This window comes from Fusarium keratoplasticum, chromosome 9 (assembly GCF_025433545.1).
Source record: "Fusarium keratoplasticum isolate Fu6.1 chromosome 9, whole genome shotgun sequence".
Lineage (NCBI taxonomy): Eukaryota > Fungi > Ascomycota > Sordariomycetes > Hypocreales > Nectriaceae > Fusarium > Fusarium keratoplasticum.
The window spans coordinates 431,146-449,133 of record NC_070537.1 but is presented as its reverse complement, the minus strand read 5'-3'; the positions used below and the strand labels follow the sequence as shown (position 1 = coordinate 449,133).

At 53.3% G+C, this 17,988-nt stretch overlaps 3 protein-coding genes across 3 annotated transcripts; 1 reads left to right on the top strand and 2 right to left on the bottom strand.

Annotated features, from left to right (window-relative positions):
* Nucleotides 1-17: 17 nt before the first annotated feature.
* On the bottom strand, nt 18-2,942 carry NCS57_01103100 (uncharacterized protein; the record flags this gene model as incomplete). Its single annotated transcript, XM_053060753.1, has 1 exon — nt 18-2,942. One exon carries the CDS (start codon nt 2,940-2,942, stop codon nt 18-20), a length of 2,925 nt encoding a protein of 974 aa, XP_052909139.1.
* A 3,555-nt stretch (nt 2,943-6,497) lies between these two features.
* NCS57_01103000 (DNA mismatch repair protein) lies at nt 6,498-10,294 on the top strand (the record flags this gene model as incomplete). The annotated part of the gene is made up of 4 exons (XM_053060752.1): nt 6,498-6,815; nt 6,864-6,917; nt 6,967-9,570; nt 9,620-10,294. 4 exons carry the CDS (start codon nt 6,498-6,500, stop codon nt 10,292-10,294), a joined length of 3,651 nt encoding a protein of 1,216 aa, XP_052909138.1.
* A 511-nt stretch (nt 10,295-10,805) lies between these two features.
* NCS57_01102900 (uncharacterized protein) lies at nt 10,806-17,374 on the bottom strand (the record flags this gene model as incomplete). Its single annotated transcript, XM_053060751.1, has 2 exons — nt 10,806-16,825; nt 16,876-17,374. 2 exons carry the CDS (start codon nt 17,372-17,374, stop codon nt 10,806-10,808), a joined length of 6,519 nt encoding a protein of 2,172 aa, XP_052909137.1.
* Between the last annotated feature and the right edge of the window lie 614 nt (nt 17,375-17,988).

Sequence of the window (17,988 nt, the reverse complement as noted above, 5' to 3'; positions counted from 1 at the left end):
GGCGTTAGACAAAGTGTCTACCACTTGACACGTTTGTTCCTGAACACACTGACCATGCCCATCGGCAAAAGCCCCGAATCAACAATATTCAACTCCCCAAAGCGGTCAACAATCTCTGGCCCGTACACCATGGCCACCCACCTCCAATACGGCTCCATACTGTGCCAGCTGCGAATCTTGGACATGCCGCTTACATTATCAAGAGCCAAGCACACCTTTCCATCGTCCTTGTCGATGCTCTTCTCCTGGGGACGCGTCATCAGCCGACGGAACACGCTGCGCAGCTTCTTGCTCCTGCGGTAATGGTTGAACTCGAAATCTTCTCTGTAGCGGATGTACTCTTCGAATGGCATGAAGTTTTCTTGGTCGTGTTCTGACTTGGGCTTCCAGTCTGGGTCATCGAGGGAGTAGCGTTCGTTGTTGATGCTTCCGTTGAGGAAGGCTTTTTCGGCACGTTTGTACGACTCGATTTCTGCTTCTTCAAAGGCGATGACGGGGTCCAGGGGAGACTTGTACACCTGCTCGCGGATCTGAAGTAGCGAAACGAAAGGAGACTGTAGGTCGAGACCTCCGAGGTCGACAGGGAAGTAGAGGAACCCGTTAGGGATGTTCTCGATGCCAAAGCGTCGGCTCATCTCCCTCTTCAGATACTCAGCAACACTGGACACCTTTTCCTCGCCGTCTCCCGACAGCTTGGAAAAGACTTGTCTCTGAATCCGCTCATGGGTAGAGAGCATGTTGTCCACGTGCTCTCGACCAAAGCAATTTGCCGCCTTGCCAAAGTTGGACGTGAAGAATGTCGCAGCGTACGAGTTCCAAGTCTGAATGAAGGCGAGAATGCTCTTGCGCTTGTCATGAAGCTGCTTGTGAAGCTCATCAATGTGGGCGTCCACCATCTTCTGGTCAATCTCGAACCTTCCCGTCTGCGGCGATAGACGGAGGAAGCCCCAGCGAATCTCGCCTTCGGGGAGGGACTCGTCGATGGCGAGCGTCATGTCGCGGTTCTTGGCGACACGGATGGTACCGCTCTTTGCATGGTTGATCTCTGTACCCGTGATGGCTTTGAACTCGTCCAGGACTTCCCACGTCTTGACAGCCAACTTGTGATCGTGGGTCCAGAACCAAACGTCGTCCTTGACCCTCCAGAGTCTGTTTCCAGAAGTGGACTGGTTGACAGCAAAGTCCAGACAGAACAGAACCGTCTCTCCAAAGACATCGCTGAGCACATGTGAAGTCGGTGCTCCTCGTCGGCGCTGGCGTGGAGTCACATCTTCGTCATCGACAAACTTCAGAGGAGCTTCGAGGAACCTCTTGAAGAAACCAAGCCACTTCTCAGAGACGCCAAAGTACTTGAGGATGGTGTACACAGTCTGGTGCGGGAGGAGGGAGTTCCAGTTGTCAAAGACAGAGTGAAAGGCCGTCAGTTCACCGTAGAGCTGCGTGTTGATGTTGATCTCCGTTGACAGTAGGTGCAACAGATCTTGCTTGAGAGTCATTGGGTTTCTCTCTCCCACTGAGTCATCGTCCTCATCATCCTCATCATCATCGAAACTGTCATCGTCATCATCATCATCGTCGTCCTCGCTGTCTGAAGGCATCCGCACTCCGCCAGTCGAAGGCGCCGACTTGCGACAAGCTTTGCTCGCCAACTGCCGGTGTCGCTTGGCTCCCGTTGTAGCCCTGGCAGTCATCTTTCTCTTGAGACTGACAGCCGAAAAACTCTCGTACTCTGCCTCCTCTTCACCCTCTGCAACATCCGTTCCCTGGAGCTGGTTGTCCATGAGCCCAGTCATGAAAAACTTGGAGTTGTAAATCTTGGTCCTGGCAGACTGCAGCGATGGAGAATCAGAGAGCGGACCGAGGTAGTAGCCGAGTCTGCGTTTGTCGATCTTGGGAATATCGGCACGCGTAGACTTCCAGGCATTCTCGCAGCGACGAAAGTCCTGAAAGGCATCTTTGAAGAAGACACTCCACTTGACACCGATATACTGGAGGAAGATGGCGTTGAGGAGATCCTCCTGAAGGTGAACATTGTAGATGCCGCTGATCTTTCGTCTCATCTCGAGGGGAACCGCGTCAGAGCTCCAGTTCCATGAACCCAGGGCGCTGATGCGCATGTCGAGGACATCAGCGATCTCCTTGAGGATGACGTGATTGCCCTGGAAGTCTCTGAGAACCTCTCGCTTCTCGTCGGAGAGAAGGTCAGACGATAGGAGTCCTCTAATGACCCATCCCAAGGTCTGCACGCCGAACTGGTTGGGAGTCGACAACTTCGCCTCGAACGCATATACAGCCCTGCGGAGTTTCTTCAAGGCACTGGCAACGTCTTTTTTGTGCTTGTTGTCAACGCCAAAAAGGTGATCCAGATACTGCTTCAGTGCAGTCTCGTCAACATCAGCTGCCTCAAACGCCACGCCCTCCCATTTCATCCTAGACTCCAATTTGGCGGCGCTACCAACATCCTCAAAGGGTTCACCCATCTCAACGTCATCACCAGCAGCACCCTCCTCTTCTTCATCACCCGACAGCCACTCAGTGACAAGCTGTGCGTACAAAGCAGCGTACTGGAATTGAAGGGACTGCATGTTCAAGTGACGAATGAGGGACTGCTGCCAGGCATCCAACATCTTTGAGGAGATTGACGGGTCACATTTCGCCTGGTCGAGGAAGCGATCGAGATTCTTGAGCTCAATCTCTAGTGCTTCGTGCCCCGTCTGCTCGGTTATGACCTTGCCAGCCTTGTCGAGCTTGATGTCGAAGCACTTCTTCACGCCATCACTCAAGGTGATGACACGCTTGACGGCATCATCCTCGACCTGGATAGAGGCAAGAATGGAAGCCTTTGCCTCCTCAAAGCGGGAACGTCTCTTGGAGAGCTCGTCGAGCTTGGTGTTGGTGATCTCCTGTAGAGTAGCAGAGAAGACACTGCCTGAAGAAACCATGATGTATATGTAAGAGTATGTACAGTCTTGATAAGGGGTTGAGGTGATGTCACTCGATGGTGAGATGTATGTGATGAAAGAAAAGAAGAAGGAGAAGAAAAGGAGGGGAGAAGGATGGAGGAGGAGGAGCAATTTATATCAGGGAGTGCTCGATGGGAACTAGCGTCCTCAGGCCACAGTCATGTTGGCTGGGCCAGCCTCGAGCCAGCCAATGATATGAGGGTCTGACAGGGTGGGCGTCTGCCTGAACCCGACCAGAACGTCATAATGGCTTCCTTCTATGATTCGGGGTCGCCATTCGATAATTTGGACATGAAATGTCTCAAAATTGGTCAAAAATTCATTTAGTAGACGGTAGAAAGTTGTTTTAAGCAAGAGAACCAAGGCATGACGTTGGTATAAGACGTTGGGAAAAGCGGGTCGGCCTCGACTTACACCACCTCCCCTGACCTCACCTTGGTCTCGATGCCGGAGCCTCGGAATAGATGACAACAAGTTACTATTAGAAATTGACCTCTTGGGATGTTCTAGTGGCTTGACTTGATCCAACAATGATATGACCGGGATAGTTGCTGATTGAGGGATTCAACTCTCAGGGGTGCACTTGACGACCCTGCCTGCCCGTCCCCTTGGAGGCTTTGTACTTTGTGGCACTCCTCATGTGTCGCTAGGAGATGACTCAACAAGAGATCAACGAGTACTTTGTGAGCTTCACTCATCGTAAGCGATATTGATTGGTGAAAAACCTCGTATTCCTAGCTATCTACCACTACCTCATCGGCGTTGCCCTCCTCCTCCTCCTCCTCCTCCTCCTCCTCCTCCTCCTCCTCACCCTTTCCCCTGTTCTGATCCTACCCACCAGCACCAATACCTCCGCGACTTCCTTTTGATGCTAGATCAAGATTCGGTACGTCTTGCCTCCATTGCGTAGTCAAGCTTTTCGATGGCATCTCTTACGAGTTTGAGAGACAACTGCTGGCTTCGAGCTCAACTGAGCGCTTTCTCGCAGGACGCGGCATTTTTGATTCCAATCCAACAACGTCTGTCAACATGGCTTCGATTAAAAGGCCCAAACTTAATAGGAGACTACTCCCCTCCCGTCCACTTGGTGTGTACTCCTTGGTCAGTTGCTCAAGATCGGTCTGGTTGTTACGCCCGCTGGGGCTCGAGAGTCCTTTTCCAAGGAAGTTCTTCCATATGCTGGCCATGGTGGACGATTCAAGGTCCTTGTACTCGAATTGAAAGTGAAGACAGCCTGACGTATTGTGTTAGCAAGCGTCGGCTTGGGGAGGTAGTGCCTAGCCAAGATCCGGATCCCCTACTCACTCATGAATGCATCGTCGATGTCCTCCATGCGGTTGCTCCATTTCATCCCAGGCTAGTAATAGGGTGTCTAGTGAGATTTACATCGGTAAGGCCTTGGTTATTGAAACAAGACCTCGACTGTGTATGCATAGCCGCGTGTTCTTGCCTACAGGCGGCTCGGCCGACTTCCCCAACATCAACGCCTTGATACCGTTGAATATGTCTCGAAGGACTGCTGCGAGCTTTGGTGACTTGATATCGATCTCGGTGTTCTCAAGGAGTCCCTTGGCATTGATGATTCTTCGCAAGTCTGAGTATCCCATATGCTTGAGGGATATAGGGGCTCGATGAGTCTTTGGTTGCGAATGGCCAAGCATGTTGATGAATGGTATCAATAATATCGCAAGGTCAGCTTCGAGGGCGTGGACATCCTCTGGAAAGACGTGGATAAGCTTGTTCGTTCGGAGGACCTTGGTATCTCTCCAGATCCAGAGTCTCATTTCCCAAGGGATGCGACAGCATCCCGATGCCAACTCGTTTTTTTTTCCCATACGGCATGCTGATATTTCTGCAGGCAAGTTCTCAGATTGAGGGTTCCTTTGAATCGGCCACTAGCTATACTACTGACATCATGTAGGCGATCTCAAACTACTTTGATCTTAGGTGCTCTCGGATTGAATCCGTCGAGCAGGCGTGCTATAGCGGCCTGCGGGCTGCCATCGTTCACCCGAGAGGAATCAAGGTTGCTGAGTCTGAGGGCAACCATGCCACAGACTGCTCGTGATGACGAGGAGCAGTCGGACAGCAGCAGCCATAGTTCTAAAGAAGATGAGAATCTTCTACTGCCTGCAGTAGAAGGTTAAAAAAAGGTTACTGTGTTAGCATTGGGATATGATGCTATGATGTGTTGGCAATGTGTTCTTTGTTATAGTTGAAGCCCGGCCCTTGATGGGTTAACTGAGCCAGAAGATCGAAGATGAGAACATGTTGTTTGGAGATATGAATGAACTCTCTAGCGAGCCCTCTATCCATCTACTAGTGAAGGCGCGACTTCGAATCGAGATTCCCGGTGGCAGGGAGGATGCCATTCGGAGACAGCGAGGAGGAACAAGACTGCCAAGAAGACTACCAAAATCGCGAAGACGCACTGTCTGGTAGGATCTCGAGGAGCGCGATCTCGGCCAAGAGGCGCAGCTGCGGGATTCTGATGAGAAGAGAAATGTCCCAGGGTTTCATTCCGGGACAACCTTGACCAAAAACCTGGACGAACAGACGCTCCGTCTCCTTTCTCACGGCACCCGACGCGGCAATAAGGACCATCGAGGCAAACAAGAAAGGCAAAGGAAGGACAAAGTCTTCGCCGAACCCTCACAGGGAAAAGAGCGAGGGGGAAACATCGGCGGCACGGTAACCATCTCACCAGAGGACAGCCTCGCCAACAAGGTACAGCAACCCTGTCTCAGCCCCCCGCAAGCGGTGCACCTGGTGGCCGATAAGTTTGAGTGTGGGGGGCCCAAAGGAGGACATGACGGCGATCGGGACAATCTTATCAGAAGGTGAGACCCATTATGTCAAATTCAAGTTGTTGCCGAAGTTGAAAGAACTTTTAAGGCTCACCGAACGTTCCGGGCGAGGACAAGGATGAGGACGACTGGGTACGAGTTCCACCTGAAGAAGACGGAATTGCTGGGCCAATCAGGTATAAGTGATCGGGAATACTGAATTCCTCACAGGCCGGAATTATCTGTCACGGCGAAATTTGCAACACGGTAATCGGCATCTCACTGAATCACCGGTTCACGAAATTCTTACAATGAAGGTGAAGATAATGGACCCATGATGGATGCCTTGGGTGATGTTACAGCGCGTCACGGGGAAATGATCTTGAAGTGCCGAAAAGTGGGTCCATGTCGGCAGTAGCGTTGTTTCCCCAGCACCAGACGCAGGTGCCAGGGGTGCTTTACGCGAGAACTTGCCTGACGGGACGCGCCCGCACGCGCTTGGGACGCGACTGCCAATCTCCATTTCGCCAGGGCAGGCGATAAAGGATCAACCATGTCGAGTCTGTGATCTCCCATCTTTAACCATCACCAACTCTTGTTTCTCCTGTCGTTGGTACCAATTGTGTGTCCTCGACAGTTCCAAGTTCATCCTGTTTTGATCTGCAACGTCGTCCCGTGATTCACGGCTGCGGACACCAGCTGCAATATTCACGATCCCTCGTTCCTAGGTGCTGCTCGTCCGTTCACCATGGCTCCAACGACGGCCAAAACGCCCTCCAGGGCGACCAAGCCAGCTGCACCCTCCTCCTCGGCCAAGCAGCGTTCCATTGTCTCCTTCTTCCAAAAAGCTCCGCCCTCGAGCCCCGCCCCGGCATCATCGCCCCTCAGCAAGAACACTCCCGCCAACAAGCAATCGTTGTGCCTCCGAGAAACCACAAAGGCCAACTCTCTCCCCAAGCCGACTCCCAAGTCAACTCCCAAGACCTCTACCAAGCTGTCGACTCCCGTCCCTAGCAGTGACGCTATCGAGCCCCCGAGTTCGCAAGAGAACGAGTCAACAGTCAAGGTACGCCAACATCCCCATCATCGCCACCACAGCTGCTGAACAGACAAGAAACCCAAGTCCGCAATGAACAACGACGCTCTCCCAAGCAGCCCTACTCGCAAGGTACTATCTCTCGTCCCTTCTTTCCTCTCCTCTCCGCTGACCCACCCAGGTCAAAAAGGTCGTTAGCTACGCCGAGTCCTCCGATGACGAGCCCTTCACGTTTGGCGCTTCCAGTGCCCGCAGGCGATCAAGAGCACGCCCATCCGTCAAGGATGAAGATGACTACGATGAGGAAGATGCTGAGCAAGCAGAGGATACCGGTATGCGCTACTCTCAGTCGCCTTTCGACACAAGACTCACCACCATAGACACCATGGATGACTTTATCGCATCCGACTCAGATGAAGATGTATCTCGACCCAAGAAGCGGAAGCGATCCTCGAAGCCAGCTGCTCCACGCAAACGATCTAACATGTCGTCGCCCGTCCCCGCACCCGATATCGATATCAAGGATAGTATCCTTGAGGATGACGAGATGATGGAAGATATCCCAGAAGGCTCAACAGCGTCTCAATGGAACTACGACCCCAAATCATCCGAGAAGCACCCCGTTATGAAGCCAGCAGAGCGGGCCGCAAAGGATCCCAAGTACAAGGAGAAGGCCTACGTCAAGGAGCCCGAGCAGCGATATCCTTGGCTTGCTAAGATCATGGACAAGGAGAAGCGCGCGCCCGACAACCCAGAGTACGACAAGAGAACCATTTATATCCCCCCCGCTGCTTGGAAGAAGTTTTCGCCTTTCGAGACCCAGTACTGGGAGATCAAGCAGAACCTGTGGGATACCATTGTCTTTTTCAAGAAGGGCAAGTTTTACGAACTCTACGAGAATGATGCAACTGTGGGACATCAGGAGTTTGACTTTAAGATGACGGATCGCGTTAACATGCGCATGGTCGGAGTTCCAGAGAGCTCCCTCGACTACTGGGTCAACCAGTTCATCGCCAAACAGTACAAGGTGGCTCGTGTCGATCAGATGGAGACCAACCTGGGCAAGGAGATGCGTGAACGGCAAGACAAGAGCGGCAAGAAGGCAGACAAGGTCATCACCCGTGAATTGGCCTGTGTCTTGACTGCTGGAACCCTCGTCGATGGCGGCATGCTGCAAGACGACATGGCTTCATACTGCGTGGCCATCAAGGAATCCGTGGTGGACGACCTCCCTGCCTTTGGCATCGCCTTTGCCGACACTGCTACTGGTCGATTCTACCTGTCCAGCTTTGTGGACGATGTTGATCTCACCAAGTTTGAGACTCTGATCGCTCAAACTGGTCCTCGAGAGCTTCTTCTGGAAAAGTCGAAACTCTCAACCAAGGCACTGCGTATCCTCAAGAACAACACCAGCCCGACAACCATCTGGACACACCTCAAGCCTGACACCGAGTTCTGGGATGCAGACACGACCCGTCGCGAGCTTGGTTGCGGAAAGTACTTCAAGGTTGAAGACATTGATGATGAGGTTTGGCCCGAGGCTCTCCAACAGTTCCGAGACGATGACATTGTCATGTCAGCCGTCGGAGCACTGGTCTCGTATTTGCGCTTTCTCAAGCTGGAGAGACCTCTGCTCTCGCAGGGCAACTTTGAGCGTTACAACCCAATCCAGAAGAACGGAACTCTGGTCCTTGATGGACAGACGCTCATCAACCTGGAAGTGTTTTCCAACTCGGTCAATGGTGGCGCCGAAGGTACCTTGTTCAGCCTGCTTAACAAGTGCATCACACCCTTTGGAAAGCGCCTCTTCCGATCGTGGGTTGCCCACCCTCTCTGCAATATCGACCGGATCAACGAGCGTCTGGATGCCGTCGAGATGCTGAACGCCGACCAGGGTGTTCGTGAAGATTTTGCTTCGCAGCTCGTCAAGATGCCTGACTTGGAGCGACTCATCTCACGAATCCACGCCGGCGCGTGCAAACCCGAGGATTTTGTGAAAGTTCTGGAAGGCTTTGAGCAGATAGAGTACACCATGAGCCTTCTTGGAGCTTTCAAGGGCGGCAATGGCCTTGTTGACCGCCTCATCTCTTCAATGCCGAACCTTGAGGAGCCCCTCAGCTTCTGGAGGACGGCATTTGACCGTCGCAAGGCTCGCGATGACAAGCTTCTCATTCCCGAGCGTGGTATCGAGGAAGACTTTGACGAGAGTGCGGATCGGATTGAAGAGATCAAGCAGCAGCTGGACGAGCTGCTCGCTGAAAAGAAGAAGGAGTTTAAGTGTAAGCTCCTCAACTACAGGGACGTTGGCAAGGAGATCTACCAGCTGGAGGCACCAAAGAGTGTCAAGGTTCCGTCCAACTGGCGTCAAATGTCGGCCACCAAGGACGTCAAGCGCTACTACTTCCCCCAGCTGTCCCAGCTCGTCCGGGAGCTGCAAGAAGCTGAGGAGACACACTCGCAACTTGTACGCGACGTCGCCTCTAGGTTCTTCAAGAAGTTCGATGTCGACTACGAGACTTGGCTGCAGGCCATCAAGATCATCTCGCAGCTGGACTGCCTGGTCAGCTTGGCCAAGGCTTCAGCATCGCTCGGCCATCCCAGCTGTCGCCCACAGCTTGTCGACCAGGAACGAAGCACCGTCGACTTCCAGGAGCTTCGACACCCTTGCATGATGAACACGGTAGACGACTTTATTCCCAACGACATCAAGCTCGGCGGCGAGCAAGCCAACATCAACCTGCTGACAGGTGCCAACGCCGCTGGCAAGTCTACTGTCCTTCGCATGGTAAGTTCCATTCTCGATGATGCTCCGATATGGTACTAATGATATCTAGTCCTGCATTGCAGTCATCATGGCCCAGATTGGGTGCTTTGTTCCAGCCAAGTCTGCCCGCTTGACACCTGTCGATCGAATCATGTCGCGCCTTGGAGCCAACGACAATATTTTTGCTGCCCAGTCAACCTTCTTTGTTGAGTTGTCCGAGACAAAGAAGATCCTTTCCGAAGCCACTCCTCGCTCGTTGGTCATTCTGGATGAACTCGGCCGTGGAACCAGTTCGTATGATGGTGTTGCTGTTGCCCAGGCTGTTCTTCACCACGTTGCTACTCATATTGGCTGTGTCGGCTTCTTTGCCACCCACTACCACTCGCTGGCGACTGAGTTTGAGAATCACCCCGAGATTCGAGCACGAAGAATGCAGATTCATGTTGATGACGAGGAACGACGTGTCACGTTCCTGTACAAGTTGGAGGACGGTGTTGCCGAGGGCAGCTTCGGTATGCACTGCGCTGCGATGTGTGGCATCTCATCAAGAGTCATTGATAGGGCTGAGGTGGCTGCCAAGGAGTGGGAGCACACCAGCCGACTCAAGGACAGCCTGGACAAGGCAAAGACGGGATGCTACATCCCATTGGGCATTCTGAGTGATGTGGGGTCGTTGCTGGGCGACAAGGGCGAGATGGGAGAAGGGGGTGTGGATGTTCTTTTGAAGGCTATCGAGGCGTTGTAGGAGGGATATACATGATGAGATTAATGGGTAAATCCGAGGACATGGATGGACATGGAATGGGTGGAACAAGAGTTCCACAGGGTAAGGTAAATGGGGATATATCAGGCGTGTTGGGCGTCTGTAGATGCAAGGCTGAGTAACGTCGATCTAAGAGTGCCTGGGATATAGGCGTTTAAATGGTAGTGACCGATTAATGGCAAGATTCGTATGAAATAGCATTCTCTTCCTCGTGTCAGACATCATTATTCATGAAGACCATGGTGATGGATGAATTGAGAATGGGCAATTGGCGCCATCGTGACAAGTCAATAGCAGCAATAGCACCAGATCTCTAACCACTACCAAGCAAGGCAAAGCGCCAACTCGAAAAAGACCAAGCAAATAGATACAAAAACACTATCCATCCATCCCAGTTCTCTACCGCCAAAACCTTGCCAACCCAAAGTTCATGTCAGTCATATCCAATCCCAAACTCCTTTCCTCTTCTATCCCATCATGTGTCATCCAATATCTACTCCCCAGCACCAGAGGCATCCTCAGACACACCCTGGGAAGCCCGCGACGTCTGCCCCTTAGACTTTGCACCGCCAGACTTCTTCTGTCGAACTCTACTCGACGCTCTGCTGGGCTGGCCGCTGGCCGCTTCGCCGCGAGGTTTCTTGGCCCTCTTGGCCTTTGGCTTTGGCTTTGGCTTTGCTAGATATCGTGTTAGTACATGACTTGATATGCATGATTGTAGGAGGAACTTACTACCCGGAGTCTTCTTGGTCTTCTTCGTCGCAGGACCTTCTTTTTCTTCTTCAGCTCCAGTATTGATTCCAGACCCGGCAGGCGTGTTCATAGCTTCACCGGTCCGTCGCCTCTTGAGTCCACTAGCAGCACTGCTATTGTCATTGCTCGCCTCGTCCTGCAACTCGGCAATATCATCCTCATCAGGCTTCAGGTCATCATCCGAGTCCTCGTCGCTCTGGTATCTATACAGAGGATCATCCTCTTGTCTTCCCTGCCACGAATCGCGACGCTTCTTGCGACCCCTTTCCTCGGCGGGAATGCCGGGATCCTCCCACGAGCCAGGGAACGGAGGCTGGCCCTCGTAAGGCGGCCAGGGAATGTTCCAGAAAGGCTCATTGTCCTCGTTGTTGGGGTCAGATCGCCACACGGACGCGTTGTTATCGGACGGCTTGGTCGGGTAGATGGTGCGATCATAAGCAGGATACTTTGATGTGAACTGCGACTTGATCTGGCCGAGCTTAGCAGGCAGGTCAGCGGCGCGGATCCAGCCGCTGCGGTTGGGGAGATTCTCGGGAACGCCCTCGCCGTTGCGGATCCTACAGCATCGGTTGAGGTTGGAGTGGCACTCGAGTTCCTTCTCGCGGCCGATGGGGGAACGGCTTGGACTCTTGTTTCCGCTCTTGGGAGCCTTGCGGAGACACTTTGAGCAGTACATGTCGTCGCTTGGCTCGAAGTCGGGACCTCCAGGGCCGAGTCTCTTGACCCAGTCTGGAGATCGAGCTCGTCGTGGGCGCTTGGGAGCTTGAGACTCTTCTTCAGGTTCATCATCTGTAGAGGCACCATCGTCTTCATACTCGCCATCGTCGTCGCGGGGTTGGCGCTCTCTCCGGGGCTTCTTGGAAGGACGCTCTCTGCCTTGGGTCGCTGAGCTTCTAGACTCACTCGCCGCCGGGGCGTAGGCGTCAGTCTCCTCAAGAGGTTGAAGCTCAATGGGGACCAGCTTCTCGCGAGTGCGGGTTCGGCTGGTGCGGGAGGGGGTATCGCTGGCGAGGCCAGAGAGCTCATCCTCTGATCCCTGATTCATGACCTGGTTGCGAGGCTTCATGTTGCGCTTCCTCTTCTTGGAAGTTGACGTCCCAGACTGTACAGTCGAGGAAGAAGGACGGTTTGACTCGTCAGTTTGGGCGCCCTCGGCCTCTGTGACCTCTGCGACCTCTAGTTGAATCGCAGGCCTAAGAGTAGGCGCTGGTGTCCGAGTACGGGGACGTGGAGCCTCCTCCTCTGTTTCTTCCCCATCTCCAGAGTCAAAGTCGACCATCTGGACCTCCTTTGGATGGCAGACGCGTATGTGACGGCGGAATTGTTCATCCGTCATTGAGCCAATGACGGCACCACACTTCTCAAAGAAGGGACATCGGGGGTCTTTTTCTTTTCCAGAAGTATCGGCTGCTTGCTCCTCTTGAGCAGTGTCTTCTCGGCACTCTTCCTGAGGGCGAACAGAAGCTCCTCCAGGGCGACTGGTCTTTTCACCACCTTTCCGACGAGCAGCATCCTTTGAGCGAGCAGCCAAAAGAGCCATCATCTCTTCATCAGCATCCAAGTCCTCATAAGGACCCGGCGGCGGCAAATCCACCACAAAGTCGTACGTGGCATACTTTCCTTTGGGCATCAAGCTATCCCAGAGCTCCCAGATGTGACAGTCAAAGTGCTTGATACACTCCTCCTCTGGATGATGCTTTTTGACCTTCTTGCCAGTCTCTTTGTCGTCTATGGTGTAGACGAACGGCAGATGGCAGAGAGGGCAGCGATCTAGAGTGCCATCGGGATGCTTCTTCACAAAGTGATCCCATATCTGACGAGATTGCAGGTACTCAAAGTTGTTGGCAAAGCAGTCGGGAAGAGGACAAGTCATGGGAGGATCGTCGTGGACAAGGGGGCCAGGATAGTCATACCAGGGGAGGGGATATGTGAGTGTCCGGGGAGGCTGGAGATTTCGAGCTGGGGTATAGCTGTCAAACAGCTTCTGTTGCTCGACGGGATCATAAGCGGAGGGGTGCATTTCCGGGAACAGCTTCTTCAGGGGATGTATCTTGTCTTGAGCCTTCCCCTTGGACACAAACTTGGTAATGACCTCATCGAGAATCTTTTCCACGACGTCTCGAGATACCATCTGAGCTGACCCAGTAACAGCACGCCGAGGTGGTGCCGTGGTTCCTGCTTGAGGTCGCTGGGTATTCACCCCTCCAACCAGACCATGGAGCTCCGAGATGATCTGCACAACTCGATCGGGAGCAACGCCAATGGGCTGCAAGACACTACCTCCACAGACAAGAGAGAGAAGCTCCGAAGAGAGTTGCAGAATTCTATCAGGGATAGCACCCCTCGAAGTGTTTGTAGCAAACAGCTGGGCGTTTCCACCTTGAAGAGGCGCAGTACCCGTCATGTCGGCCATGGGGGCTCTGGGAGCGCTCTGGTTCCCAAACTGAGGAAACACCTGCTGCCGTTCTGATCTAGGGACCCTGTTAAACAGACCACCCGAATTGGCTAATTGGCTGTCGGTAGGTTGCTGCCAACGAGAGCCAGAAGCAAACGATGACTTGGCCTTGTCTCCAGCAGGCGGCTTCATACCCAAGGCCCTGATGAGCTTAACCTGATGGTTCTTGCGCAGGTGAGCCATCCTCTGCTCTGGCGACCACCACTCAAACAAAGGCTCATCACACCACATACACTTCTTCGCCTGGTGGACGAGCTTGGCGTGCTGCTCAATGGCCTCCGGCTCATCGAGACGGTGAGAAAAGTCGCAGCCCTGGAACGGACATTGCATGGCGCGCTTCAAGGCAATGTTGCGGACACCGAAAAAGCTGCTCTGCAGCTCAGCCTGCTCGCTTGGCGTGAGTACGGCCTTGATCATCATCGGGACGTTGTCGCTCGTTCGAAAGACCTTTTCTGTCGGTGCCGCCGTGATGGGAATGGCTAGATCGTTGCAGGACGGCCATGCCCTGGGGTCCCAGCCTTCAAAGATACCAGGTTGTTCAGCCCACGTTCTGGCTCTGTCGTCATTGTCGATGGGCTCCATGGGTTTAGGGCGCGAAGTACGCTCATGGAAGGTGACAGGTGCGTCTGATGGCCCTGAAGTATCAGATACAACGTCATCGCCGTATTCAGAGCCGGATGCGAACTCGACCTGAGGACGCCTGTCTTGTTGATTGCTAGGCTCGCCTTCCTCTTGGGCTTCCTCTTCCACATCCCTCATGGGCTCATCATCTTCTCCCCAGAGATCAGCATCAGGAGGGAGTCTACCTTGATCCGGGGTTTCGGTCGGCTCTTCCTGCAAAGGGTCTTCGGAACTATGGGTTGTCTCTTCTTCTTCACTCTCTATAAAGATCGGTCGCCTATTATCTCCCGGCGTGCGGAGCCACTCAGGACGCTCTCGCTCTCGCTGTGGCTGTGGCAGCGGCTGCGGCAGCGGCTGCCTCTGTCGCCTTGGGCTTGGCTCCCTTGAGAGGAATGAGGGAAGCTGAAGCTTGGATTGGGGAGCAGGTACAGCGCGCTGGATCTGGCCTCTAGGCTTGGCCTGATGTTCAGGCTGTTTCTTTGTAGAGCTGGGTAGACCAGGAGTGTCACCCTTGTTCTGGCCTGTTGGTTTGACTGGAGGCTCAGGCAGTGGCCTTGCAGAGCTTTGCAGAGGTGGCCCATGACGAGACACTGGACGCTTGGCTTGGTGCCCTGGAACCCGCTTTGCAGGTCCCGAGGAGTTTTCAGGTTGTGCCGTCTGCTTTCCCGACCCCTCTTGAGGCTCAGGCACAGGAAGAGCCAATCCACCAGGAGAGATATAAGGCGACTTCGGACGATCAAAGATAGGACTCGTCCCGAAATGCCTTCGCGAACTAAACGCAGACACCCTCTCTTTGGTTTTAGCCTTAACCGTGCCCTTCCTGCCGTCGACGCCAACTTTGGACTCCTTGGCGAAAGGAAGTTCTTCAGCGGCGGATTTGGCCTCTTGCTCGAGCTGACGGGGGATCGGTAACGATTTACTGCCGTCGACCTTTTTAACCGTGAGAGCGTTGATGTCAGTCCATGCGTGGGTATTCCAAAACCAAGAGAGGGAGTTGTCGTCGCTGAAATATGGTCGCACACCCCAGATGTTGCTCTTGGCGATGCTCCGCCACCAATCCGCCTCGGAAGCCTTGAGAAATGACACCGAGACATCGCAGGATGTGATTGCACTTCGAATCGCGCACCACTCGTGCTGGGTCGTTTCAGTGGTGAGGAGAAAGGCTGGAGATTCCGTCTTGGGTGTCTTGAGGGCGTCCCAAGGAGGCAAGGACTTGAGGAGGATGACATCTTTGGCACGGCGCCAGTCTCTTCTGTGATTTGTGGCACTACACAGGGAGTCAATCAGCTTGAACAAGGTGCCCAAGCTAGAGTTCAGGGGCGGAAAGTCGGTGTATACGTTGGATGTGTCGGGCCAGGCTGGGAACAACTTGCTCTCCCCAGCTCTCCAGACCGGAAGAATCAGCAAGTATTCATCAGCAATCATGCCTTGAAGCTCTTTTCCGAGCTGTAATCGCTCCTCGAGGAGATATGGGCGGTTGGTCGGAATCTCGAAGCCGTTCATCATCCCCTTCACAATGATCGAGTCCATTCTGGCAATCGTCTCCTTGTTGAAGGCCTCGGTGACAGCATCTTGTATGACTTCGAAGGCATCTTCAAAGGGGCTCATCCCAGTCCAAACTTGGTTAGATAGTAGATGAGGATGAGGGTCTGGGTAGTAGTTGGGCACAATGACAGCCGTCGTGCCGTAGACGCCTATACCCATCCAGTCCACCATCCAGTCGGCACCTGGGTTGTTCAGAGGATGGAGCATCTCCCAAACCCACTGCATCTGGCCCATAGCATCAAACACAATAGGCGGCAAGATCTCCGTGTCCGGCTTGTTCCTGTCCACAAGGCGAACCAGTCCATGTTTGGGTTCGAGGCTGCGAGGCTTACCGAGCAGGACATCAATTACCATCCGAAAGTTGGCATTGAACTGGTTGCAGCCAAACTTATCGATAGTGAAAGTTTCTGTCTTGGTCTTGGGGAAGGCTATATAGGCATAGCTGATGGCATTCTTTCCGGGGCCGCTCTTGGCGTCAAACACATAATGACCAATCTTGGCCAAGTCCGCTTCAAACTGCTCCGGATGAGGCTCCCAGTGACGAGGGTGTGGCGGACGTTCCCCTGCATACGTCGCAAAGAAGGCGCAGCAATCTTCATGGCCGCTGGTAGTATCGCCAGTGAAGTGCTCCAAGAGATACTTCATGGCAGGGCTATCCTCGGTCAGGTACAGTTCATCGTCTATCGTCGTTGCCTTTTTGGTCTTTCGGTCAAAGTGAACCAGAATGTAGTCGATGGGGTCTTCAGGATCTTCAGGGTGGAAATAAGGAGAGTCGTGGTCCAATTGAAGAATCTGTCGAAGGGCTTTCGCGTATGACCGCCACTTACGGGGGACAAAAGGGATGCAACCGGTGTAGCCATATAGGTAGATCCATTCGTCCTTTGGAAGAGCTCCAGTTTCGAATTGGGGCCAGTAATCGTGCTTGACAGTAAAGGGGAACACCCTGTCAGGGGAAATATAACCTATGGCATCATTGCCATCATCGCTATCGCTGTCATCATTGTCATCACCATCGCCTCCTCGAAGGCCCATAACTGGCTCATTCTGAGAAATAGATGTGTTCTTCGGGGCAGGTCTGTCTTGGTGGGTGGGCGCATCACCCATCGGGATAGGCATTGGCCAGCAAGGAGCTTCCTGGCCTATACACTGTTAGTTAAATACATTCCAGATAGTAGACTCGTCAACTCACCTCGCAAGCTGTCCTTTCCCCAGTTGCGAGCTTGGTGGGCAGAGAGGAAATGCAGCGGTGGCTGGACATTGTACATCGGGACATGTGGTTGATTAAGCCCAAAATCATTGACCAGCTCCTCCAGAAGAGAGGTCAAGGGCTCAACGGGCAGACCAAAGTACATCATGGTGAGCTTGGACACCAGGTCTCTCTCGACGCCGCGAAAGCGCCCCTGAAGCAAGGCGTTGTACCGTTCCGTGTTGGCATCCTGAAGGCTCTTGATGTCGGCACGGTCCGAGGCTAGCAGCATGCGGGTTTCGTGGTAGGTAAAGTGTTCCGACAGGATCTTCTGGAGAGTTTTGTCGGACTTGTGCAGCTCGGTAAAGGTGTAGAGCATCCTTCTCCAGTCGCGATCTTGAGGTGTGATGGTAGGGTTGACGCGCTTGGCGGCTGCTTCAGGCGACACATAGGGAGTCGGCTCGCCTGTGCCAAAAGCGGCCGATAACGGTATGTCCCCCATTACTAGATCACAACGACAAAGGGAAGAAGGGAGGTGTATGGAGAGGGATCAAGTTGTCGGGCGGTCTATGGTACAATGCGAAGAAAAGGGAGAGAACGAACACAGAAGAGATCAAGTTGGGGAAGAGAAGTCTATAAGGGACGGCAAAGAGAGTGAAGACATAAGATTGGAGGGAGGGGGTGAATAATGGCCGAGGCTGATGGAGGGTTAAATGACAGACGTGCTCTACCTCCAAGGTGAATTATCTCAAGCAGCCAGTTCAGGCTGCAGGGAATACCAGCCCCTGGCAATACCATTGTTCTTCGGGACGGTAACCTGGCACATGCTCTCGAGGCTTGGGTATGGTGTCGCGAACAAAGAAAGGGTGATTTCTTTGAGGATTGAAAGGGTGGTCTGTGAATGCCATCGGCATTGCCGGTCTTTGAGGTTGGCGCAGTTACTGTACTAATCGCGGTTCCTTCTCCTGTGTCAAGTCCAATTAAAGTACTATGCGTTATAAATCCAGTCGAAAGTGAAAGCTGAGAGAAAGTTTCATACAGTCACGAATTGTTGCGACAGCTTCGTTCACTCTAGTTGACATAACTCGAGGGTGACCGCCAAGTTGGTTGCCAAAG